Consider the following 24,001-nt stretch of genomic DNA (forward strand, 5'->3'; position numbering starts at 1 on the left):
AGAATATGAGTATCTCCAAATAAGAGAGCTGCTGCTTGGGGGAGAGATGGACATTTTGCTGTTGTTGTTGTTGTTTTGAGTTTTTTGTTTGTTTTTCATTTATTGTCTTTTTTTTTTCCTTTTCTTTTCTCTTCTTATACGAGCATATAGCGGGCCAAGGGCCGACTTGGCTAGTGAGACATTGGAGTCTCTCTCCCACTCCTGGAGAAGGTCCCTTGAATGCACTTTTGGGGCAGCATGCGGGTCTTGAAGGGGAAGCCCTGGCGGCTCCACGTTGGGTGGGGCATGTTCTCACTGTAAGGCAGTGCCCTCCCTGCCTCACTTCCTGGGCATTGCCTGTGAGCTCCAGGTGCTCGTGAGCTGATTGGTCTGCTGTGGTCTGGAGCCAGAATCTCCTACACTGCACGTGTGGGATGATATTCCGTGTGGTGATAGCAGTCTGCTGGCCTCTGTGACTACCTTGTTTCTATTGGTCTTCAGTAACTGAGTTGGGCACTGGTTTCTGTACCCTAACTCTCTAAGCCAAGTTGTCTACAGGGTTTCCCAAGGGACAGAGATGTATTGAAGATAGCAATTGGGTTTTATGGAGATAGAATTTATAGTATTACAGTATCAAGGAGTACATTTGGCCTATTTATTTAGCAAACATGTGTCTGTGTAATCTGACATCATCGTGGTCTGTTTTTTCCTGTGAGATGTCAGTCACATGATCCTGACTGCAAATACAGGGCCTACTTTGTGCTCATCCACTCTGTGCTTGGAACTCTAGGGGGTCTCAAGGCCTTCCCCAAAGAGCTGAGATGCAATCTACCTGGAGAGATAAGACATGCATGCTTGAAAGGACACTTTTATGGTATTGTCCCTTGAGAGGTCAGTGTTGACAGGGATGGTTAAGGAAGACTTGATGGATACTGTGGGGCTTAAACAAGGCATTAGAGCAAGGGAAGAATGTATAAGTACAGCAGAGAAACACAGTAAAGGAATAGCTGAAGGGAGAGCCAATCAAAGGATCAGCTGGAAGGAAACCTAAGACACAAGAAGAGTTCATCACTTGCCTTCAGTCTCTTCTGAGAGTAAGACATCTGTATGGAGTCAGTCAGTGGGCTTGGTCTGGGGTCTGACCAAGTTTCACAGGTCCTATTGCCGGTAGTCACCACAGAAACCAAAGAGTTGATTGTGGAGCCCGTTTCCTCGTGGGTAGAATTATTAAAAGCTTCTGCTACTGCTGAAGTTTTAACTACAGTAACTAGCAAAAATTAAGGCTCTAAACCACACCTCACACTCTCCTCCAGTCAGGTGAATTCAGCTTTGCACATCAGGTTATGATATGCTTATAAGTAGATATTAATTCTTATGACTTGCCTTGGAGGAGGTAAAAGAGAAATTGTATCATTTGCAACGGACCAAAACAGTATTTCAAACTTTTTAATGATTGTTCTTAACTTAAAAACACAAAATCATCATCTTAGCATCCTCCAAAAAGCGTAAGAATAAAAACTGACTTAAATGTTAGTGATCCCTCTGAAAATCATGGTTAACAGGGAATAGGTAGCTAGCTCTATTGAAGTACTGGTACTCCCATGAGATTTAATTCACCTTATTTAATAATTTCTGGACATTCAGCTTGAAAGAATGTCTGTTTTCTAAAGCATATGTACAAAAAATGACCTTTTTTAAAAATCCTTCCCCAGGGATTCCCTTAAGGACTGAAAACAATCAAAAGTGTTGGTCATTTTTACTTAAAAGAATTTATTCAGCCTGTAAGTACAAAGGACACTTTGTTTAGTGACTATATTGACACCCATTTAATAGTACATCACATATGTCATTATACTCTTAGAAAATCTTTTTTAAGACTCTCTTAAGAAGCTCCTATTTCCAACATCTCCATGTTTAATTCATTCAGTTATGGTTAAAGCCCATCATTTTGTCTGTGTAAACATCTATTTCTGCATTCTAAGAAGACACTTTCTCCAAATTTTTGATAACTAGTCCATGGGGTGTGGGAATACAAAAGGGTCTGACTAAAAAAGGGGGGAATCTTAGCTACAGTGGAGGACTTAGGGGTATGCAGAAGTAAGCAACAGCTCTTTATTTCTGTATGAATATTTTTGACATTAAACCCAGAAGGATTAGGCAAAAGACCCAAAGATAGTTTCTGAGAAAAGCTTTCGTTTCAAGGATCCAGCAAGTCTGAGTGACACTTCCAGTTTACTGCCCTCCATCACATGGCATCTTTGACTCATCCACCACTTTCTGCCCCTCACATTCTCATTTCCCATGTGTCAGCTTCCTGGAAAGGACATAATCTTTTGCACCAGCCGTGCCACAGCCCTCATCACCCCCTTCTGGAATAGTCGCTGCCTGAGCAAGAGGGGCTTCCTGTTCCAAAGACAGCAGTACAGAGCAGGTACCCGAGCTAAAGGCTGTGGCAGAGCTGTGGCTGTTGAAGGCATCAGGCCTCAGCCCCACCCTAAGCAGGGTCAGTCCTTGAACCCAGCCTGGCACAGCAGCAGCCTCGGGAAGCTTAAGTTGAGGAGGACCCTGCAACCCGATGCTTCCTGGTGATCAACTGTGGCATTGATCCTCTCCAGATGAAGAGTAGGCTATGCTGATTTCAGTTAAAAGATCCTGGCTCACACAATTAGGGTCAGGGCTTCCCCTGCCTATGCCAGGTAGCTAGCTGGCTGGGGGCGGGGATGAGATTAGAGAGAATCCTTAATCCTTTCATTGGTAGCATGTGAGAGCCTCCTAGAGTTCCAAACATCATGCTTTTCTTGGCATTTGTTTGCCTTAGTTTAGCCTCCATACTCACTGACCTCAGAAGTTGCATTAAATAATTTTGCCCTCTGTATGAAGGGGCAAACAGTGCAGGCTCTTCTCATGCAGCCCTGAGGACCCCAGCCTTGGTTCAGTATAAAGGAGGATGAGACTTTCAGGTTGGGGTGCTAGACTGAGAAATAAGCCTTCTTCATCCTTCTTCCAAAAATGCCTGCTTCCGCCCTGCTGCCTAGCCTGCAGCACTTTGACGATTAGGTTTGGAATAAAGCAGCCCTCTCCTTTGGCTTTCCTGGCAGACACTGCCCACTGCCTCCAGTATGTGCACTGTAGATGGCGGGCGACCCTGTGGGTGGGTGCCGGGGGGAGTTCCACCCCTGCAATAAGCAGAGGCAGGCAGAAATCTGTTGGCAGCCGCGGGCCTCCCGCACTGACTGTGGTCTTCCTTGTGCTCCAGGTGCTGCTGCTTCTTTAAGAGGAAAAGGAAGAAGACTGCTCAGCGCCACAAGTGACCCGTGCCTCCCAGGAGTCCTCAGGCCCTGGGGACTCTGACTCGATTGCACCCGCAGCTCCTGCCATTTCTCATTGGAAGGGACTCCTCTGTGGGGGGAGGGTGGAGATCCAAACCAAAAAGAAGAAAAACAGATGCCCCCAGAAGGAGCTAGTGCAGGCAGCCAGGGCCCAGTGGGTCAGTGGCCGCCCCTACCTGCCTGAGGCTCTGAGCAGGTCCCAGAGCCACTGGTCCTCCACTGCTTACCCTTGGGGCTGCCTGGTTGACTCTCCTTCCTATTGTTTACAGTGAAGGTGTCATTCACAAAAACTCAAGGACTACTATTCTCTCCCCTCCCCTTAGTTTACTTGCTCCTGGTTCTTGCCCCACCCTCAACCCTCTCCAGCATAAAAGCTAATGAGCTGAAGGCTTTGTCTGCTGAAGGAGCTTGAGAGGCTGGGGGTGCGGCCAAGAAGGTAGGAGGGAGATGCAGGCCGAGGCTGGAGAAGAACCTTCTCCGCCCACCAGGTGTGTCTGGCAGTATGGCTCCCTCTTCGTCTGTGCCTGTGCAGCCTCCATCCCGAGCTGGCCACGGGGTGCAGGTTACTCCCTCCTTCCCTCTTGTGAAGTTACACTGTAGGACACAAGCTGTGAGAAATCTGCAGTCTACTGTCCCTGTGTGTTGGCGTTCTTAGCTTTCTTGACAAGCGAACTCTGTTCTCCAGACAGTAGTAGAACATTGCAAATTGTTCTGAGCAAAGGACAAAAAAAAACTGACTTTATTGCACTTTTAGTTTGTTTTTTTTTTTAAACAAAAAACATGGCAGATGCATATTGTGTCTGGTTATATTGGGAGTTTTACTTTTTTTTTCTGTTTTGAGGGGGATGGGGCCAGCCAAGCCATTCAGAGAGAACATGGGTCCAGAGGACATTCTCAATGGAAAGAGTTGGGTCTGCAGCACCCAGAAGAGAAGAAGCCAAACTCTGTGTCATTCTGAGTGAACTCTCAGGTTGGCAAGGAAACATACTTGAATTTTCATTCGTCTTCTCAGCTGCTGAAGAATGTCCCTACCAGAGCCTCTTGACCTCATCAGCCTGCAGTTTGGACAACCTAGCTCTCCAGCACATGGGATGAGCCAGCCAAGCCAGACTGTGACAGGAGACAGTTCATCCCAGAGAAGGAGATGCTTAACAACAAAAATCTGAAATATCTGTTTCCTCCACTGCCAGGGACTTCCAACTAGATAGCCATGTGACTTCCTTAGTGACTTGGGGGACAAAATTAGTGATGAAACAGCCACCACTGTATTGCCACTAGTGGACAAGAAGGAGGAAAGTGATCCTGCCTTCCAACTGCCAGAGGAACCTCAGGATTTGGCTCATCATAGGGCCAGGAAATAAACTTGGTCTGTACTGTTTGCCCCAATAGCTGAGTTACAGCATTTGGGCTGGCCTGCCTTATCAGAAACCAAGTACCTGCAAATCTTCTTCCAGCAGGTCCATAGCTGCAGGCTTAGGCCTCAGTGTATGGGGCTATAGTGAACAGGGGGGTAAGACTGGTTAGTGCTGGAAAATTCCTGGGGAAAGGAGACTGAAATGAAAGGTGTGAAATTATCCTCTCACTTGGACTTAGACTCCTTCTAGATGAGATGGCCACGCATCTAGAGCCTGTTCTCCCCGGTACACTCTCCACGTCCAGACATGCTGCCATGAAGGGTCTTGGTTCCTCATTCACTGCTTGAAAAGTCGCCAACGTATGGAGTTAATAGAACTTCTCGTGCTTGATTTTCATTGGAGATGAGCGACTTATCCAAACAGTGACTTCGCATTCCAGATGTGATCGAGGAGAAAGGATTAATTACATCAGAGAACGAGGTCTTGTATCTGGGGGTAGAGAGAGCTAACCATGGAGGGCAGTGGCTGGTGACTTAGTCTGGGGGGTTTGGGAACACGGAAATCATTGCCTCTGGCTTGAGATGTAGGGCTGTCTTTTGGACTGGAGGATGCAGACATACTTTCTGGTAGTTGGTATTTTCTGACGAGTCCCTTGATGTGTCTTACATGGAGCAGAGAGAGCAGCGGTAGCGTGGATCAGAGTTACTGGGCTTCACCTGTGTTCCACTGGTCCTTGGCTAGGAAATTTCACTTCACTGGCTTCAAATTTGCCTAGCTTATATAAAGATTGTAATCATTCATTTCTTTAAAAGAAGATTTCCTATTAACAGAATGGCTGGGAGATGCAGGGTCACACCGCTTCCCCACAAGAATTTTGAATATTGGGGTTTGCTTCCTTGACATTAGCTAAGGCACTGTCACTGAAACTTACATAGTTTCTCAGTTGGCATTTGGGTAACTCTTCTCAATTTGGGTAACTCTAATTTCCCGTATAGAATCTTTAACCTCCACATCCCTGTGTAGAAAAAGCCTTGCTTCTCATGGGAGGGCAAGAGGAAATGGTGGCAAAGTCCAGAGCATCCCTGGCACCCCTTACTCCACTAAGTGCCTCCCCACTTCCACAAAAAAGCAAAGGCAGTTACCAGCTCGGCTGCAGGGCAAGCCCTCTTGCAGCTGGGTTTGTGACTTTTTCAGGGTCTTAACTTTGTTTTAAAGGCTCGCTATTGCGGGATTTAACGTGAGCAGTTGTGGGGTTCTTCCTAATGCACTCTTCTCACTCTCTGCCCCCGCTCAGATCTCTTACTAGATATTTGATTTTTCATAACAAAGGTGAAGAGCCCAAGTCCTTCTGGCATGCACAGTAATGGTGACCTTCCCAGGGCCATTGGTACTCCAGGGTGGTGCCAGACCCCCGAGTCTACTGTGATCTTCCTTTAAAAAAGAAAAAAAAAAATTTTTTTTTTTTTCTTTTTGAGAAGGATACCTAAGGAGTAATTTGGCCATCAGTTTCATCCCCATCAGGCCTCCCTCCTCAGCCCTGTTGCTGTTGTCGAGTAGCTGTATTCCTCAGCCAGGGCCTCGGGCTTGGGCACTCCCTCCACCTACCGCCCACCCAAATCCACTTGCTCTGTAGTCTTTGAGCTTCCTTCACTCCATAACCATGATACCTAGGGATCTTTTTCTTCAGGATTGATGCAGTTGCTGGGTTAGCATTAAGCACTAACAACATTAGGGGTTCTCCCAAGCCCTGCAGTCCTTCAGGCATTGCATCCTGAGCAGATTGAAGCAAGCAGGCCAGGAATCCACCAAGACGTAAGGGATCCTTCCCTTGTGACTAGAGCATGGCTGTGCCTGTGCAGTAAGGGTTGATTACTTGCTGTGCAGCCCTTGGCGTTTCCCAGTGATTTCACTCCAGACTGCTCTGCAAGGATGTGCAGAGCGTGCCAGCAGCAGCATGCTTTCATGTCTGCCTTAATTAACATACTCCTGCCATTTTGGCTTTGTCTAGGAGGAAACGGTCTAAGAAGGTACAAAGTCAGGTGATGAGGTTGGCCTCCAATTGAAGCCCCATTTTATTTTGGGATATAGGGCGACGGAAGACAGCAGGATCCTGAGTTTTCCAGTAGAAGTGTTGATTGCCTCTTCATTCTCAGTGAACTCCAAGTTCGTAGAGACAGCCCCTGCCATTAGCCAGAAGAGGTGTCCATCGCCTCTAAAGTACCTTCCAACCTGGTTCACTGGAAATGTACCTTGGGAGTACATATTCAGTGTTGGTTCTCAGTGTTAGTAACCACTTCTGTTGTCAGAAATGAGTGAGGGTAAGGTTATGTCAGAGTGGTTACTAAAGATCATAGCCTTAACTTTTTTTTATGCAAAAGAGACAGCTTGCTCCCCCTCCAGTGAGCAGCATGGCCTGCATTTTTCAAAAATAAGTACTTCCACGGCAGCCTAGAAAGGATCTCCTCTAAGGAACTTGATCTTTCTTCTGATGCATCTCTCCCAAGTCTGCATGCCTCGTGTGTCGCAGTCACCTCTTCCATTTTCATATTTAATCTAGTTTTCATTCCCAGTGAGTTGCCCTGACAACACTGTCTCCAGCGTCAGAGCCATGTTAGGGCTAGAATTTCTCAGATCGGGAGCTTGCACTGTCATACAGCCAACACTGCCTTTGTCAGGCCGCTGCCACCAATCCACCATTGCCCCAAGGTGGGCAGGTGAGTTCCAGAAACCCTTAGGGAGCCAGGATAACTTGGCACCCCATCTGGATTGGCTTGAGCAGCAGGTACTTGTCTCTGGGGTTCTTGCTTTTGCCAACTTCAGGGCTCCAGGAAGGTCCCTCTAGAGGTTGATGGCCAGAGTCTTCCCCATGATGGGTTGGTAGGAATCAAAATGGGATGCCTGTGGTTTGGTTTTCTTGGGTGTTTGTTTGTTTTTGATGGGGGAGGGGAGTGATTTTGTTTCTGAATAAGAAAAAGAGGAAACCATGGCTCTTCTGAGGGTTTAGGCAGTGTTTTAGCCACAAATAAGGAATCTTGGAAGTCTTTGATCAATTAAGCAGTCTTAAAAATGTTTTTCCTAATTCCTTTTGCAGGTGACTGAGTGCAAAAGAATAGTTTCTCCATTGTATTCAGAATAGTAAGTAGGTTCCCTGGATATAGACAGTAGTAGTTGACATATTTCCTCAAAAAGCGACCAGGAAGTCCACTCCAGAGTTTGTTTGTAGCTCAGCTTGTATTACAAAGGAAAAAGTGAATGTGTACTCCATATATTTCTAGTTCGATTACCAAACTCAGTGTTATAAAGAAACCTCAGTTCTGTGGACAGAATTTATTTTGTTACTTTTCTTTTTTTACTTCTCACAATCATCTTTCCAGTGCCATCACCACCTTCAAAGCAGAGGGTTATCCATGGTAAGAAATGGGGATGCAGTGCAGTTGTCCCAGTAACACACACAAGAGGACAGCTATCCTGATTGCCCCTTCCCCGCAAATCCCCTCTTTCAGAGCAGGTGAGACATTTTCAGTGTTCCTCTTTTTGAGCTCCAGACCAAATCCCAGGCCATCCCTTAAACCGAAAGCTTTTTTAAGAGGCTTATCTGTTAGGAATGTCTCAGGAAGATGAGCCATTTCTTTGGCGGGGGGTTACGGGGGACTGTATCTACAGATGGGTGTGTGTGGTTGCATTTGTATGCGTGTGTGTGTGTGTCTGTGCGTGCCAGCACTCATCTGTATGCATTTCACTTCCATAAAGACTCACAGCCCACCTGAAGAAAAAAAAACTCACAGCCCAGGTTGCTGGGACCATGTGTTCCTGAATATTCTCAGAAGTAAACAAGAAACAAATGAGTTTCTCAAATTGGTGTGGCAGCAAGCTGGCTCTGGGAATGAGCCCCATTTATCAAGGAGAAGAGTAAACAGCAGAAAAAAAGATGAAACCAAAAATATTATAAGCCCCCCCAATGGAAAATAATGTTCATTCATCAATTCCCATTGGATGTATTACATGCTCTAATTTATTATATTATTATTTTGTCTGTTTCTTTAATCTTTGCCCATTGTACTTTTTAAAAGATGTTGGGATGTTGACTGCAATTTTTTAAGACTAGATAATGTATAAATCAGCTGTGGAAATCAGTTTTAATTGATGCGTGGATGTGTCTGATTATTGTTAAATGCCTTTTTTTTTAACCTTTTATTTTAGATACATAATTTTGTTTCATAAACCCTGGCACTGGTCTGCAAAGCTCAGCTGTGAAAATGAAACTTGTAGTATTTTTAAACATGAATGTCAATTTCAAGTGTATTTGAAACGGTTCCTCCAGGAGAGAGATTTGTACACCATTAAGTAGAAACTCCTCTGCAGAGGAAGAAGCCTTCTTTGGAGTAAATGGAAATGGGTCTTGATATTATCTCAGAGTAGCCCATTTCCTAGGGCACCATGGAAAACACAAATGTGATCTTTAAGTATACCTCTTCTCCAATCTGGGGAGGAAAGGACTCAGTTTGCACCCTTTTTGTATGTACAATAAAATGTCTTACCTTTCTTGGCTAATTTTGCTTGTTTGGTTGGTTGGTTTCTCTGCTTTTAAGCTCTCCTGGTTCATTTGTAACGGAGAATCCGTCTAGGACTCTTAGTAACAAGGCTCCAGGAATGAAAATAATGCCTGATACTTTGGCATTCTTGCGTCATTCTTTTGGGTTGAACATTGACCTCTCCTGTGGGACCCTCAGAATGGGAGAAAATATTTGCAAATGAAGCAACTGACAAAGGATTAACCTCCAAAATTTATAAGCAGCTCACTTTAAAAATATTTCTGGGGCTTCCCTGGTGGCGCAGTGGTTGAGAGTCCGCCTGCCAATGCAGGGGACGCGGGTTCGTGCCCCGGTCCGGGAAGATCCCACATGCCGCGGAGCGGCTGCGCCTGTGAGCCATGGCCGCTGAGCCTGCGCGTCCGGAGCCTGTGCTCCGCGACGGGAGAGGCCACAGCGGTGAGAGGCCCGCGTACCGCAAAAAAAAAAAAAAAAAAAAAAAATTTCTGGGGCTTCCCTGGTGGCGCAGTGGTTAAGAATCTGCCTGCCAGGGCAGGGGACAGGGGTTCGAGCACTGGTCTGGGAAGATCTCACATGCCGCGGAGCAGCTGAGCCTGTGCGCCACAACTACTGAGCCTGCGCTCTAGAGCCTGCAAGCCACAACTACTGAAGCCCGTGCATCTAGAGCCCGTGCTCCGCAACAAGAAAAGCCACCACAACAAGAAGTCCCCGCACTGCAACAAAGAGTAGCCCCTGCTCGCCGCAATTAGAGAAAGCCTGCATGCAGCAACAAAGACCCAACACAGCCAAAAATAAAATTAATAAAATAAAAAATAAATATTTCTGGTAGAATTTGGACATTCATCACACACACTAATTCCTGTATCCCTGTGGTTCTTAGGTGCTAGAACACCAGGAAGTTAGGATCTGCTCTGGAACAACTATGAAATGGCAGCTTTGTAATTCTGCTCTACTGATGAAGAACATCTATACAGACAGAAGGTATGACTATGATGTGCACATATGGCACAAAACAACTGGCAGTCTGGCCATCATTGGTTCCAATTCTTTCTGTTACTACTCAATTGCTACTTAACGATTTCTTCTTTCACTAGTAAAAAACACGTTTAAGATCAGCATGAGAGGGACTTCCCTGGTGATCCAGTGGCTAAGACTTTGTGCTCCCAATGCAGGGGGCTTGGGTTCAATCCCTGGTCAGGGAACTAGATCCCACATACTGCAAACTAAGAGTTTGCATGCCACAACTGAAGATCCTGCATGCTGCAACTAATACCCGGTGCAGCCAAATATTTTTTTAAAAAATCATCATGATAGAAAAACTTCATATTGAGAACACTGTATCCGTCAAGCTTATTTTTTTTCATTAATGCTGTTTTAGCATTAATTAGTTTTAGCATTAATTAGTTCCTCATGTGGAGAAGGCTACTTTGAAAACATAGCTTGGTAAACAATTTTCTCAGTGTGGGCAGTGTGAGACCAGTGAGTGGGGAAAGAGGCTTAAGAGACCCAAAAAATGAAGGAGGAGAGGAAGAGGGGGTTGAAAGATCATCTTTCTCAGTGCAACAGTTTTACGTAGAAGAACCTCCACCTCATTGAGAGGTGGTCTGGATTGAGGTGTGAGAATTAGAAACAGCAAATGTTATTTGCATTTATTTGAGAGAACTGTCTGTTGAAGCTCTGCAGTCCGCCTGCAGTGACCTCAGTGTAAGGAAGGACGAGGTAATGTCAGTGGCCATGCATAACCTCAAACTCAGGTCGGCACCTTATATAGAGACCAGATTGCCAAGTTCGACTATAGAAATGGAGCCATGTCTACCTACAATCTGGGCTGTGAAGACCAGGAATTTCTGTAAAGTTAATCTTTGAAAATTAAAGACATTTAATAATGTCATGGTTCCGAGCTTTAGAAAGATGTCAGTGGCAATTTTGGGTGTGTGTGTGTGTTTTAGACTTGCAGTACTGAAGTATATATGTTGCGGACTGTTGGGAACAAGCGTCTTCGGAGCCCTGAAATACTGCTGGGGCGCATCTGACGACTACTCCTGACCTTCCGGGAGGTTTCTAGAAAAGAAGGACTCAACCTCAGACCCTTGCAGATATTATTTCCCACCTCAGTGCCAACGTGACGGCTGTTCCATCCAGCATTTGTTGAGCACTTAGCCCTGCAGCAGTTGGGGGAGCTGTATACAAAGTAAGAGCAACAGTCCGTTTCTCACCAAAATAAATAAATAAAAAATTTAAAATGTAGTTGCTTAGGAAAACAGGTAAAAAAAGGAAGTTAAGAACCAGAGTATACAATAGTGTGCGTTGACTATACAGCAGTAAGCACAGTAAGATTAGAGAAGGGAGGGAAAAAAGGACAGTGACAGGGATTAAGTCAAAAGGAAGTGCGTTTTGAAGCAAGTTTTGCAAGACAGACGGAGCTGTATAAGGTTATATACTCTGGGTAGGCATAAACGTGTCCTGAGTTTTTGGAGGCTATCACATTTAAACCCAATTCGGTGTGACTAACCCTTGACTGGCCCAATACGGACAACGACAAGTGTCTTCAGCCCCATCCACAGACTTCCTAACCTAAAGCCTCGGTCACCACCTGCCAAACGACTTCCACGCCCACAAAAGCGCGGCGGGCCATGGGGTCTCTCCGCTTGGGCTGGTAGCCTCTTCAGAAGCCCAATCCGGGGCTCTTGGAGAGGGCGTCGCCTTCCGCTCATCCCCTTCCTGTTGGTGGGCGTCGACGAGCTGTGAAGCCAATGAGGCCACAGTAACGTGGCAGCCACCCACGAGCCCGCGTCTCCGCCCGCCCAGTCAGCGAGCCGGGCTCCGCCCCCCAGGGGGACCTACCATCTGGCGCCCAACCAGAGGGGGAAATGGGGCCTGCCTCCCGCTAGGAGGCCTGCAGGAGCCCCGGTTCCCCCCGGCTGCGCTCGGTGGAGGAGCCGGGCCCACGTCGCCGCGCCCCTACCCTCCTCCAGCCTCGGCAGCAAAGCCCGCGCTAGCTTCTCCCGGTGGATGCTGCGGCTCTCGGAGCGGAACATGAAGGTGCTCTTCGTCGCCGCCCTCATCGTGGGCTCCGTCCTCTTCCTGCTGTTGCCTGGACCTTCTGCTGCAGATGAGAAGAAGAAGGGACCCAAAGTCACTGTTAAGGTCCAGCCTCCCGTCTCCAGACCTGCCTGGCGAGGCCTGCCCTCCGCCGCCTGGGTTCCGGCCTTGGCGCCTCTGGTCACACATGTCCGAGGCATTTCGGGTCCCAGAGCTCGGGCCTGGGCGTCCTCGGCCTTGGCTCTACCCCTCCCTAGTTTCCCTGTCGTGGCCTCTTGGCGCCTGGGTCGTCCTCCCCCATTCAGATTGGAGAATGACCCGGACCCTCCCCGAGAGCCCAGCCCTGACCCAGGCGTTGGCGCCCAGGATGCCTAGCTGGGACCGGCGTTGCAGACTCAGAGCTGCCTATTTGCAGATACCCAACAGTGCTGAGGAAATGGTGAAAGATCACGCCTGCCAGATTGCCGGTCTTTTCTCTACGTAGGCCAGATTTTAGCCACTTCATTTACAAAGCACAGCAATGTAATAGTTTACACCTGAGTGGTGTGCTTAGGCTCCCATCTTTATGGTGTTTTGATGTTAAGTTTTAGAATCTGGGCCCATTATTTATTTAGAGCAAAGGTTGTTACCCTGTAGTCTAAGGAGAGTGTAAACAAATGGAGCTTTCATTAGATTCTCATGGGGTTTTTGTCGCCACCAAAATCAGATTCAGAAACTGCTTTTAAAATATGGGTCTGTTTTCTCGTATCCTCCGGGTAGCTTCTTGGGCCCTCGGTTCCCTAGGAAAGACCCTTTTAAGAGGCTAAGTTTGAAATTGTCTTTTTCCTCAGGTGTACTTTGACTTGCGAATTGGAGATGAAGATATAGGCCGGGTGGTCATCGGTCTCTTTGGAAAAACTGTTCCAAAAACAGTGGATAATTTTGTGGCCTTGGCTACAGGAGAGGTAAGTGGCTAGAGCGGAGGTAGCCAAGCTCACAGGCAGCGGAGTTGGCAAGTAGGGTTGGCGGCAAACTGAACTGCAGAGCGTGGCCCACCCATAGCAGTGGCCGTCACGGAGTACCAGCTATCCTCTCTGGCACTGGGAACCCAGGATTATCATATCTTCTCCGTTTTTTTTAACTAAATCCAGAATTAGAATTCTTTTTTTTTTTTGAGAAAATTTTTCATCTTTGAGACGTTGCAGTAACCAAAGAAAACATCCAGGGAAACTAGTTTGTGGTCTCTGCACCAGAGTGAGGGGCCCAGAGCTTTCCAGGTTTTAAGGAAATGAATGCCCCATTTAAGAAAGTCTGGGGCTTCCCTGGTGGCGCAGTGGTTGAGTCTGCCTGCCGATGCAGGGGACACGGGTTCGTGCCCCGGTCCGGGACGATCCCACATGCCGCGGAGCGGCTGGGCCCGTGAGCCATGGCCGCTGAGCCTGCGTGTCCGGAGCCTGTGCTCCGCAATGGGAGAGGCCGCAACAGTGAGAGGCCCGCATACAGAAAAAAAAAAGAAAGTCTGTATTCCAACTTCCCATTGGGTCAGCAGGTAACTTTTTTTTTTTTTGGTCAGTTTTCTTGCTTCTCTCCCTATGATTAGATTAGGAAAAAACGAGAGGGGAAAGGTGGAGGCATTATGTAGAATTGTATAAAGGCAGAGGAAATGTGCGGTCTTACAGCCTTTCCTGGATCTGTGTGCTCCAGGCCTGGCCTTTGATTACTGGTCACCCAGTGGCACGTTGAAGGATGAATCTGCCAGCAGGGGTTTCTCTTCTGTGAGCAGTTGTTGTTGTGGGCTGGGTTCCTGCAGGGCCTATTTAATGTCTGCCTGGTGCCTCATGCCACCTTCTCACCTTCTCATCCCTTTTTCTAGAAAGGATTTGGCTACAAAGACAGCAAATTCCATCGTGTGATCAAGGACTTCATGATCCAGGGTGGAGACTTCACCCGGGGAGATGGCACTGGAGGTAACCTCAAATCCTCTGGGCAGAGGGGTCTGTCAGTGCAGCCCCCAAGGTGGGAGGGCCAGGGAACCCAGTACAAAGGAGAGGGAGGAATGGGTTTCAGGTGGACATAAGAGAATCTCGCGCAGCTGGCAGACCAACTGATCCAGGCCTACAGCCTCGGTGACTTGCCTCGCAGTACGCCCTGTGGGGCGGGGGGGGGGGGGGGGGGGGGCGGGTGGAGCAAAGTGAAACACCTGTAGGTGATTCTAGGTCAGGCATGCAAAGCTTGTGTGGGCGGCCTTGGAAGCCCCAGCAAGGGTGGGAGAAATTGCTCTCCTTGGCAGTCTCCCCCCAGAGACCACTTGACAAGAGCTGGCAGTCTCACCTGCGCTACTTGTACAGTAGGACACACAGACAGCCTGGACTAACCAACAGGTCTCACCACACTTGGGTGCACAGCCTGCGGTTCCTTTAGACACAGCTGCAGCTCACCCCACCGATCAGTGTTTACTGGGCCAGGCTCTGTGGTGGGTGCTGAGGATGCAAAAACCAGTGGGACGGCAACTCCCTTTCACTTCCAGTACCTGAAAAGTCACAAATGGGCTGTAACACAGCTTTTAGGGCTCAGGCTCTGTCCTCAAGTGGTTTATCGTCGAGGTGGGAAGAACGAGGAGAAAACACTATGAAAGTGACATAATACAAGATGTAAGTCATAGCTAGCTGGACGACAAAGCAGACGTGATACAAAAGCACTGTAATCGTGGAGTCACACACAGTTGGGTGTCTGCCACCTTCTTACTTTGTGACCTCAGGCATGTGAGTCCTCTGAACCTCAGTTTCCTCTTCTGTAGAGTAAGTGGCAAGAGTTGTGGGTGCTGGGAGGGTGAGGTGAGATGTTGAGTGCGTAGTGCCCAGCGAGTGGTAAGTAAAGTCAGCCGTCGTCAAAGTGCTGACAAGTAAAGGACTCGCTTTGCGCCAAGATGATCAGGAAATGGCCTCGTAAACGTGAGGACAGATTTGAGCGGGGACAGATCTGGCTGGGGAGAATTTGCATGGGCAGGGAAGAGGCAGGGTTAAGGCGTGAGCTCAGGTCTGGTCTGCGGCAGGAACTTGGCCAAAGGTGGGGTCAGGAGGATGGAAGTGAAGCTCCCACCGGGAACCCAGAGTGGCGGGCCGTGGCCAGGCCAGGGACCCAGGGCTTTGTCCTCCACGGAGTGAGGATCCGCTGAAGACTTGAATGGGAGCAAGGCCTGATCGCAAGAAGTTTGAGGGATAATAATGTGGCAGATTCAGGACATGGACACAGGAGAAGCAGACTGGCAGGGGTGTTGGTGCAGCTGCCCCTGCGTCGGGCGATGTGGGCCTGAACCCAGGGAGGATACCTAGTGGGTAAGAGCAGAGATTCGAGAGCCAGACCACCTTGGTTTGAATTCCAGTTCTGCTACTTCACAGCTGGGGTGCCTTTAACCTCTGTACCTCGGTTTCTTCATCTTTGAAATGGGGCTCTTAGCTCCTGCCTTACAGGGTGGGTTTTTTATGTTTCTCATGCTTGCACCAGCCCTCTGGCACACTGTTCCCACTCTGAGCACTAGCCGTGATTGCAGCGGGGGTAGCAGGAATGGGAGAAAAGGATGATCCGTGATGGGGGTGAGGACAACACTGACAACGTGCGGAGGAAACAAATGTCAAAAGAATAACTGAAGTCTGGAGAGAAAGATGACAAAGTATGTTGACTTTAAAACCTTCACTATCCGTTTAAGTTTGGGACTCCTTATATCTTGGTAAAGTGATTGGAGCTAAGGATATAGACTTGGGAATTTTCTGGATAGCAGCAGTAGTTGAATTCCTGCAGTTCACTGAGATGCACAAAGAGGATTCTCACATGGGAATCCTCTTTTCTTAAAAAAAAAACTAAAAGAGTTGACAGTTTTATTTTCGCATTTCACATTACAAATTAAAATTGCTTTATTTGGTCCCACTACTCCCCTCCAAAACTATTCTCTCTTTGATAGGAAGGGGGAACAAGTCTTCCTTGTCATGCTGTTAGAAAACACCCCAAGTCACAGCGCCGTGATCTCCTGGTGAAGTAGAACAAGTAATATAAAACTGATGTAAAGAGGCTCCCCAATCTCCTTATCTGTCTGGTTGAGTCCTTCCTGGCCAGGTGATTTTCAAACTTCCCACTTACTGTACAATCAGAAATACCTCCTCAGCATCAGTCTAGGACAGCTTCCCAACCTGGTTCCACTCTGTGGGAACCACAGGATGAAAATACGTGTATTGAAGAGGAAAGAGGTTTCGTACACAAATAAGTTTGAAAGGTGTTGGGTAAAACAAAATGAGAATTACTTCTTTGTTGCTGGGTTTCTTGGGGCCTCTAGTGCACAGTGTGAATCTCTAGGAGAGGACCGGGACAAAGAAGGGTGCAGTATTTTGCAGTATTTCTCCTGGAACCAGCCTTGGGAACTTAGGTTAGGATCTCTGGAATGGGGTAGAGATCCTCTCGGCTCCACTATCTTGTATGCTGGCCACAGACCCTCCACAGACAGACACAGTACACACACTCAGAGCCACCTTTTATTTTGGTTCATGCGTTGATAAGAAGCTCTTGACTTTCCAGAACTCAAATGGCGGCCCCTCTCTTTTGCTTCTCCCTGCCCCTCCCCACTCATCTCTCTTCCTGCTTTGGAGTGTCCTCAGTATCGTTTGTGCTCTTAGGAAGAAAAGCTGGTCAGCCACAGCAGTCTTTTTTTTTTTTTTGCGGTATGCGGGCCTCTCACTGCTGTGGCCTCTCCCATTGCGGAGCACAGGCTCCAGACACGCAGGCTCAGCGGCCGTGGCTCACGGGCCCAGCCGCTCCACGGCATGTGGGATCTTCCCGGACTGGGGCACAAACCCGTGTCCCCTGCATTGGCAGGCGGACTCTCAACCACTGCGCCACCAGGGAAGCCCTAGTCCTCCTTTTCTGGAGGGTTCTTACCTCCCATGCATCCTGCACAGCACCTCCCTCCACTAAAGCAAGTCCCCATGGAAGGCCTCGCAGGCCACAGCCAAGGTAGTTTTTAATATGTGCCTTATTTGAAAGTCATAAAACTATATTCTCAAAGTAATCATTGTGTGAGCTATTCACTAAATCATCCTGGCCTCATGTCCCACTTGGGCTGTCAGTATGGTTTGGCTCCAGGGCCAGAGGGTAGGAAGGGAACAGCTTGTACGTCCTTGTACTCCACTGGAGCCTGGCCTGGCACGGGGGACAGGTTCAGCCTCTGGAATCCTCGCCCTTAAGATCTGCTTCGTTGGGGCTCCCCCAGCTCCTCTGACCTACTCTTTCTTCCCAGGGAAGAGCATCTACGGTGAACGCTTCCCTGATGAGAACTTCAAGCTGAAACACTATGGCCCTGGCTGGGTAAGCATGGCCAACGCAGGCAAAGACACCAATGGCTCCCAGTTCTTCATCACGACGGTCAAGACAGCCTGGTTAGATGGCAAGCATGTAGTGTTCGGCAAAGTTCTAGAGGGCATGGTGAGTTTGCCGGGGAGGGACTAACCCTGGGCAACCCTGACCAGGGATCTGACACAGACCCCAGGGCAGGGGATCCATATATTTTATCCCTTTCCCAGAAAGGAATGTACAGATTCTGACCAGTGTTTATTTCTATAAACCTGGGGGGAATTGAGACTAAACAGCCTCTCTCTCTATGCCCCCGAGTTCTTTTTTTTTTTTTGGTCATGCCGTCTAGCGTGCGGGATCTTAGTTCCCCGACCAGGGATCGAACCCGTGCCTCCTGCTATGGAAGCACAGAGTCTTAACCACTGGGCCGCCAGGGAAGTCCTGCCTCCAAGTTCTAAATCCCTCCAGGCCCCAGGCAGAGGCCGGCCAGGAGGTCTCGGTGAGGCTGCACAATTGAGGACCCTCCATCCCGTTATTCAGTCAGGCATGTCCTGGCACCACCGTCGGTTGTACAGGGCCCAGCCGAACACGCTGTCCCGGAGAAGCCTCTTGGCACCCTCTCCCCAGCCGCCCCCCTCCTCACCCCTAGCCCAGCCTGGGTCATACTTCAGAGGATCGAAACTACTGCATCCTCCTGTTGTCAAATCTGGGTTCTACTTGCCCTGGGCTGGCACCCGGCCACGATGCCCTTAGGATTTTGGTGCCTCGTGGTTTCTACGCTGTTCATCACGTGCAGGTTTCAGCCCTCGCGGCCACACGCTGGGGCCCGTCTCCCTCGACCAGCAGACCGCCTGACACTCTGCCTTCCTCCCCAGGATGTAGTGCGTAAGGTGGAGAGCACCAAGACAGACGGTCGGGACAGGCCTCTGAAGGACGTGACGATCGCAGACTGTGGCAAGATCGAAGTGGAGAAGCCCTTTGCCATCGCCAAGGAGTAGGGCCCCAGGGACCTCTTCCCTTTGAGCGACTGTCTGTGTGGCCCTGTTGCCCTCCTGGGGGTGAAGACAGCCCGCCACAGGGCTCCATGCTGCACTGGCCGTAGTGCTGGCGTCTGACGGAGCGGACCCCTCCCCCCACATTCTGCGGGCCCGCGGGCCCAGTTTTGTAACAAACTCCTACCAACAAACACTGACCGATTAAAAAAAAGGTGTTTTTTTATAATCTGCGTATGGGCTGGGTTCTGGGGCCTCTGGCACCCCCATCCGACCCTAAGTCCAGTGCCAGCCCGTCTGGGGCTCCTGTGGCAGTGGTGCCTGTCCCCTCCTTGGGTTCCGGCCTGAACCCTTTCCCTCCAGAAATGCTCCAGAAATGAGGGAGAGATGAACACAAACCAGACATTTCCAACTGGCCACACAAGTCTGGGAGGGCAGGGGGAAACAGATCTGGACATTCACAGAAAAATGTGCTATGCACAAAATGTCAAGCAGGAGTTTTTGCCCCTTGCTTCTGAACTTGGCTAGCCACTGTGCCTCAACCTTTGCATGTCCCCGCCACGCCTTTCTCCTGACGTAGGTAAAGGAATACACCTGCACCTTTTCATAGCCCACCTCCAAACTGGTGGGCTATGAACATTCTAAAGGAATTCTCCCTTTCTTCCCTATCCTCTGTTGTCCCCACCCTGGCCCCTGGGCTCTAGGAGTGCAGGATCCTACCACCTCAGACACCACTGCAGCTGAGTTCTGAGCCTGGAGGGGTGGAGGGTGGTGAGTCCGGGGTCCAGGCCAAGGCTGACCCAGCCCATGTCCCTTTCAGAGGACTGAGGTCCATGACTGTCCTGGCAGGTGGCCTAAAGCCCTCTGGACTGGTCAGGGCATCGGTGGCACTGGAGCAGGGTGACACGCAGCTTCTGGCTGGGCTTTAGCTGTGCTGGCGCTGAAGCCATAGAGGCCCTGGAGCACACCGTTCACCACCACGTTGGGCAGAGGCTCTAGGACAGAAGGAAAACAGGAGTAAGGGGTAGGGGCTTCAGGGCAAGAGGAAGTGGGGTAGGCCTGGCTGCAGGCCTGCAGCTCCCTGAGCTCCTGCTCATAGGCTCAGCACCCCCTGTTCCCCGAGAACAGGGGTCCCTGCCAAGGCAGCAGGTAGCAGCTGGCCACCTCAAATGAGGCCTTGGCATTCCCAGTTCACATTCTGTTCACATCTTGGTAAAGCCAGGCTGCTAAAGAATGGAGACCAGGGGAGCCAAGCTCATTTCACCATGTCTACTTCCTGGAGGAAAATACAAAGCAGGCTACAGGGGCACAGGAACAGCAGGGAGGTGTGGCCCCAAAGGGGGGCAGTAGGAGGGAGATGCTGCCTAGGGGTCCTGCGAGCTGAGAAATATCAACTTCACCCTCACTCCCACCCTGGTACCTGGGCCCTAAGTGTGGATTATGGGTCAGAGGTACCTCCTCACCTGGGGATGGGTTGCAAATATAAGGATCCATGCAGAAGCTGATAACAGGCCGGTGGTACAGCTGTGAGCTGGGAAGAAAAGGGGTCATGAACAGTGGAGGGGGAAACAGAAAAGTGTCAGGTTGGGTGGAGACTAAGGACTGAGATCACCAAGGACCCACACAGGAAAAGTGGGAAGTGGGCTCAGGAGGCAACAACATGAAAACCCGGAGCATGGGGACAGGCCAGAGGCTTCAGGCCCTGGCGTATGGCCACGAGGGGGCAGCAGGAACCCAGTGCAGACAGGGACTTGGACTTGCCTGCTTTTGCCGGGCAGGAACTCCCCCAGGGCGCTGAAAAGAAGAGAGAGGCTGTGAGCTGCCTGGGGATGCCCGGGGTGGGGGGCGTGTGGCAGGGGTGGAGATGCAGAAGCCCAGAATTTCACCTCCCAGGGGACTGCTGCTCCTATTTGTAACAAACTCAGCTCGGGAGGCACCCGGGGTAGCCAAGGCTCTTCAGAAAACAGCCCCTCCACAGGGGTCAAGAAAGCCTACTGGGGAGGTGTGTCTTAAAGAGGAAGAACCAGGCTAGGGCCTGGCAGATACAAGAAGGAAAGGGGCTTGACCTCTAAAACCTTTCCTCACCTGCTGGCTGCAGAGAGCCCCTGTCCCCACAACACTGGGGCCCCTCTCATGCCAAGCGCCTCTAGAGATGCTCACCCCCAGCTGCTGGCCTTGGGGACTATGGGCAAGTGGCGAAGACTCAGGAATTCCAGTAGTTCCTTGGGCACATCCTGGTTCAAGTACAGGATGCCCTGGAGAAGAGAACAGAGGCAACCTGTAATCAGATTCAGCTGTGTAATACGCAGAGCCTGGTGCAAATTGAAAACACGTGGGCCCTTCCAAAATGATAAAGAATTTCAAGACAGCCAGAGCAGAGCATTAAACCAAGCTAGGGCCCTTCTGAGCACTGGCCCTGGGTGACTATACAGATTGGCCCACGAAGCCTGCCTGGCCTGCAATTGGGCATAACCGTGTGGGAGAGGGGGGGAAGGATCTCCACCCTTATCAGGAGGGCAGCACAGGATCTCACCCTGGAGAAAGAGAGCTAGCCTTCATTTAACTGGGACTATCTGCCTCCTGGTTACCTCACTCAATCCTACCAATTCAGAGAGGGATGAAGTACTAGAACATGGCCAAAATGTAGGTCCCCTTCACCCCAGTCCCCCGCACCTCTCTGCTGGTGTCACACCTCTGGTCCAGCAGGCTGAGAGGCAACAGAGTGAGACCCACACACACCTGGATATAGGCCTCCAAGCTCTGCCGCCGCTGCTCCAGTCCTCTGGTCCTCCAGTTGGGCAGGCGTTTCGAGGGGAAGTCGGGCACTTTGGACAGTTTCTTGATCTGCCAGGAGGTTACCGCAGTGCGATCACAGCGTCCCGATTGAGCCCTCAAGCTCACTTCATCCTAGCCAAGAGCCCTCCCCAGTCCTCCCTGCCACCCACACCCCCAAACTTCAGGCTGTACCCTGAGACACGCCCGCGTGGTGAGCAGTGGTTGGGACAAGGGCGAGAGGCGCCCCCAACACCCCCGTCCACCCCCAAGACGCCCGACGCCAGACCAGCCGCGCAGGGGCACGGGCAGCACGTGGGACCTAACCCTTTGCGCGCGTTCCGCAGCCCGCAGGGAGGTCTGTGCCCACGACCTGAGCTCTCTGGGGCCCGGTAATAGGGGTGGCAGAGGCTGGGGCCCGCCAGCTCGTCTGCCTGCCTCTCAGGGCTTGGGAAGGAGCCGGGCCGGGGTCGGTCTGTCGGTGGTGGGCGCAGCCTCACCCGTTTGTGCAGCGCATGGAACTCGCTGTAGCGCCTCTGCACGGTGTGTCTGCGCCCGTGGTACAGCACCTCCACTCGGAACACCTGGCGGGCGCGGGAGGGCAGCCGGGTGCGCGTGAGGCCTGGCGGGTTGGTGCAGCAGGACCGGCTCCCGGCGACGCACCCACCCTCCGCCCTCAGAGGCGCAAAGCGGCCTGGGAGCGCCGCTGCTCTCCAGGGACCCTCCCAAGTCCCCACACACTGGGGGGCTCTGCTCCGTGCAGTCAGTCCCTCAGGAGCCGGGACCGCCGTCGGCGGGGCTGGCAAGTCCAAGCGGCCCAGAGACCCTCGGCAGCGTGTCCCCAGACGTCCTGGGCCGCCGCGCTCGGACCCCGAACCCGAGGTGCGGGGTCCGCATTGCATTTGACGCAGGGAAATCCGGCGGGTCCCCGCGCCCCTTCCCATCCACTGCCCCCGCTCACCATGTGGCCTTTCTCGGGGCTCTGCCGGGTCCCCTCGGCCTCGGGCCCCACCGACGGGATGCGAACTTCCAGCATGCACGCGCCGCTTGCAGCCGAACTCTCCGCGCTCCGACCAGAGACCGCGGCGTCGCCGACCCCGCCTCCTCGTGCCTGTGGGACCCGCCCCCACGTTGGCCCCGCCCAGGGCGTTCCCCAGCGCCGCCGGGTCCTGCAAGGGGCTGATTAGGCTGGAGCCCGATGGCGCGAGGCGGGCGCCGCCCACTGAGCCTAGTGGGGCCGCAGTACACGGAGACCCTTCGGCAGAGAGCCATCTGTTTGTCAACATGTCCACATTCACCGAGTCCCCAGTGATTGACAGGAATGCGGGAGAGCCAAATTTCACCTGCTCTTATTCGAGCGCCTGCTAAGGACTGTAAGCCCCTGTGGGCATTGGCAAGGAGGGAGGCTGGGCCCAGATCAACCAGGGGCGTTCCTTGCGTTCCTCACACCCTTACCCAGGACCAGGCTGCACCCCCATCTCCTTCCCTCCACCTTCAACGTGGACCCTGGGAGCGCGGCCTGGGGTAAAGCTTGGACGCACTCTGGCTTTGATGTCCCCCTTCCCCCAGCATTCGTAGGCCCCATTCATTCATTTTTTAAAAAAATATTTACTTATTTGGCTGCATCTGGTCTTCTTTGCGGCAGGCAGGCTCTTTGTTGCAGCGCGTGGGCTCCAGAGCGCACGGGCTCATTAATTGCAGCACACGGTCTCTCTAGTTGTGGAGTGCGGGCTTAGTTGCCCCGCGGCCCGTGGGATCTTAGTTCCCAGACCAGGGATCAAACCCACCTCCCCTGCACTGGAAGGCGGATTCTTAGCCTTTGGACCACCAGGGAAGTCCCCATTCATTCATTTTAAAAATCCATTCCTCCATTTCAATCATCTTTCAGCCCAAACCTTCATCAGGCGGAGGAGAGGCAGTGTAGGGACAGAGGCTCTGCTTTAGCGGTCAGACAGCTTGGGTTTCCCCAACTGTGTAGATCTGTGCTCATCTGCAAAATTGAGATAATATGCCTCCTTCAGGAGAGTGTACGAAAACTGAGTGAGATAATCCCTGCTAAGCCCTCAGCAGAGTAGGTATTAGGAAAATGGTAGTTTGTGGGCTCATCCTGGAAACACAGGTGGGTGATGTTGGTATGCAGGGCAATGGATGGGGAAGAGGGACTGTGGGAAGTGGCACGAGGCTGCCCTTGCCCACTCTTCTGGCAGAGTCTTTCTGGGTGTGTGACGGGATTTAATCCAGAACTCTCTCACCTCCTGTGCTGGGAGAGGCTTCTGCTCCCACCTCTCAGCGCTCTTCCCCCACCCGCCTAAGGGAGCTTTCCCATTCAGCACAAGCCTCCACTCCACTGACTCCTCCCCAGATAGTCTTGGGGGGCAGTGGAGGAAGGCGAGGCCCCTGCCTCCCAGAGCTCACCCCAGCAGAAAGCTTGATGGTGGGAAGGAGCAGAGAACCTGTCTTAGGAACTGGGGTTGGGGGACCACTGACTCCCTCCCTCCCTTGCTAGTGCAGAGGTGTTTCTGAGCTGGAGCAGAAACTCCCCATTCCCAGCTCTGCCCCCAGAGAGAGGCTGAGAGGATGACCCCATAAGGGGGCAAGCAGGTCTCACCAATACTATGTTCCACACTTTCCCCCCGCCAAATTCCATCTCACAGGGGCCTCAGAAT

At 51.0% G+C, this 24,001-nt stretch overlaps 3 protein-coding genes across 11 annotated transcripts in view; 2 read left to right on the forward strand and 1 right to left on the reverse strand.

Annotated features, from left to right (window-relative positions):
- CSNK1G1 (casein kinase 1 gamma 1) overlaps positions 1–9,214 on the forward strand; it is a 144,713-nt gene extending 135,499 nt beyond the window's left edge. For 7 of the 8 annotated variants that reach the window (XM_049706194.1, XM_033437109.2, XM_033437114.2 and 4 more), the window contains one exon: positions 3,236–9,214. In XM_049706194.1, coding sequence (XP_049562151.1) covers positions 3,236–3,290 — 55 coding nt within the window. In that variant the 3' untranslated portion in view covers positions 3,291–9,214. The remainder of the gene's footprint in view (positions 1–3,235) is intronic. The other variant, XR_007475651.1, reaches the window with a different exon arrangement.
- Positions 9,215–12,160: 2,946 nt separating this feature from the next.
- PPIB (peptidylprolyl isomerase B) lies at positions 12,161–18,792 on the forward strand. Its single transcript, XM_049706204.1, has 5 exons — positions 12,161–12,360; positions 13,086–13,199; positions 14,108–14,201; positions 17,519–17,703; positions 18,447–18,792. The coding sequence occupies exons 1-5, from the start codon at positions 12,226–12,228 to the stop codon at positions 18,567–18,569; spliced, it is 651 nt and encodes a 216-aa protein (XP_049562161.1). The 5' UTR covers positions 12,161–12,225; the 3' UTR covers positions 18,570–18,792.
- Positions 18,761–23,066, reverse strand: SNX22 (sorting nexin 22). 2 transcript variants are annotated; one of them, XM_033437124.2, is made up of 8 exons: positions 22,948–23,066; positions 22,297–22,504; positions 21,836–21,919; positions 21,303–21,407; positions 20,724–20,818; positions 20,325–20,357; positions 20,027–20,094; positions 18,761–19,558 (listed from the first exon to the last, which is right to left on the reverse strand). In XM_033437124.2, the coding sequence occupies exons 1-8, from the start codon at positions 23,025–23,027 to the stop codon at positions 19,437–19,439; spliced, it is 795 nt and encodes a 264-aa protein (XP_033293015.2). In that variant the 5' UTR covers positions 23,028–23,066; the 3' UTR covers positions 18,761–19,436. The 2 variants fall into 2 exon arrangements, with proteins under 2 accessions (XP_033293015.2, XP_049562160.1); XM_049706203.1 differs by lacking the exon at positions 20,325–20,357.
- Positions 23,067–24,001: the final 935 nt, after the last annotated feature.

The sequence above is a fragment of the Orcinus orca genome, chromosome 2 (assembly GCF_937001465.1).
Source record: "Orcinus orca chromosome 2, mOrcOrc1.1, whole genome shotgun sequence".
Classification (NCBI taxonomy): Eukaryota; Metazoa; Chordata; class Mammalia; order Artiodactyla; family Delphinidae; genus Orcinus; species Orcinus orca.

Bases quoted from the DNA above. Each gene is read 5' to 3' on its own strand.
- PPIB (XM_049706204.1), top strand. From the start codon at position 12,226: ATGCTGCGGCTCTCGGAGCGGAACATGAAGGTGCTCTTCGTCGCCGCC. The intron at 13,200-14,107 runs GTAAGTGGCTAG...CCCTTTTTCTAG, and splicing joins TGGCCTTGGCTACAGGAGAG to AAAGGATTTGGCTACAAAGA. The intron at 14,202-17,518 runs GTAACCTCAAAT...CTTTCTTCCCAG, and splicing joins CCGGGGAGATGGCACTGGAG to GGAAGAGCATCTACGGTGAA.
- SNX22 (XM_033437124.2), bottom strand. From the start codon at position 23,027: ATGAGCCCGTGCGCTCTGGAGCCCACGCGCTGCAACAAAGAGCCTGCC. The intron at 21,408-21,835 runs GTGAGGCTGCGC...ACCTCCTGGCAG, and splicing joins TCCATGCGCTGCACAAACGG to ATCAAGAAACTGTCCAAAGT. The intron at 20,358-20,723 runs GTGAGCATCTCT...TCTTCTTTTCAG, and splicing joins CCCAAGGCCAGCAGCTGGGG to CGCCCTGGGGGAGTTCCTGC.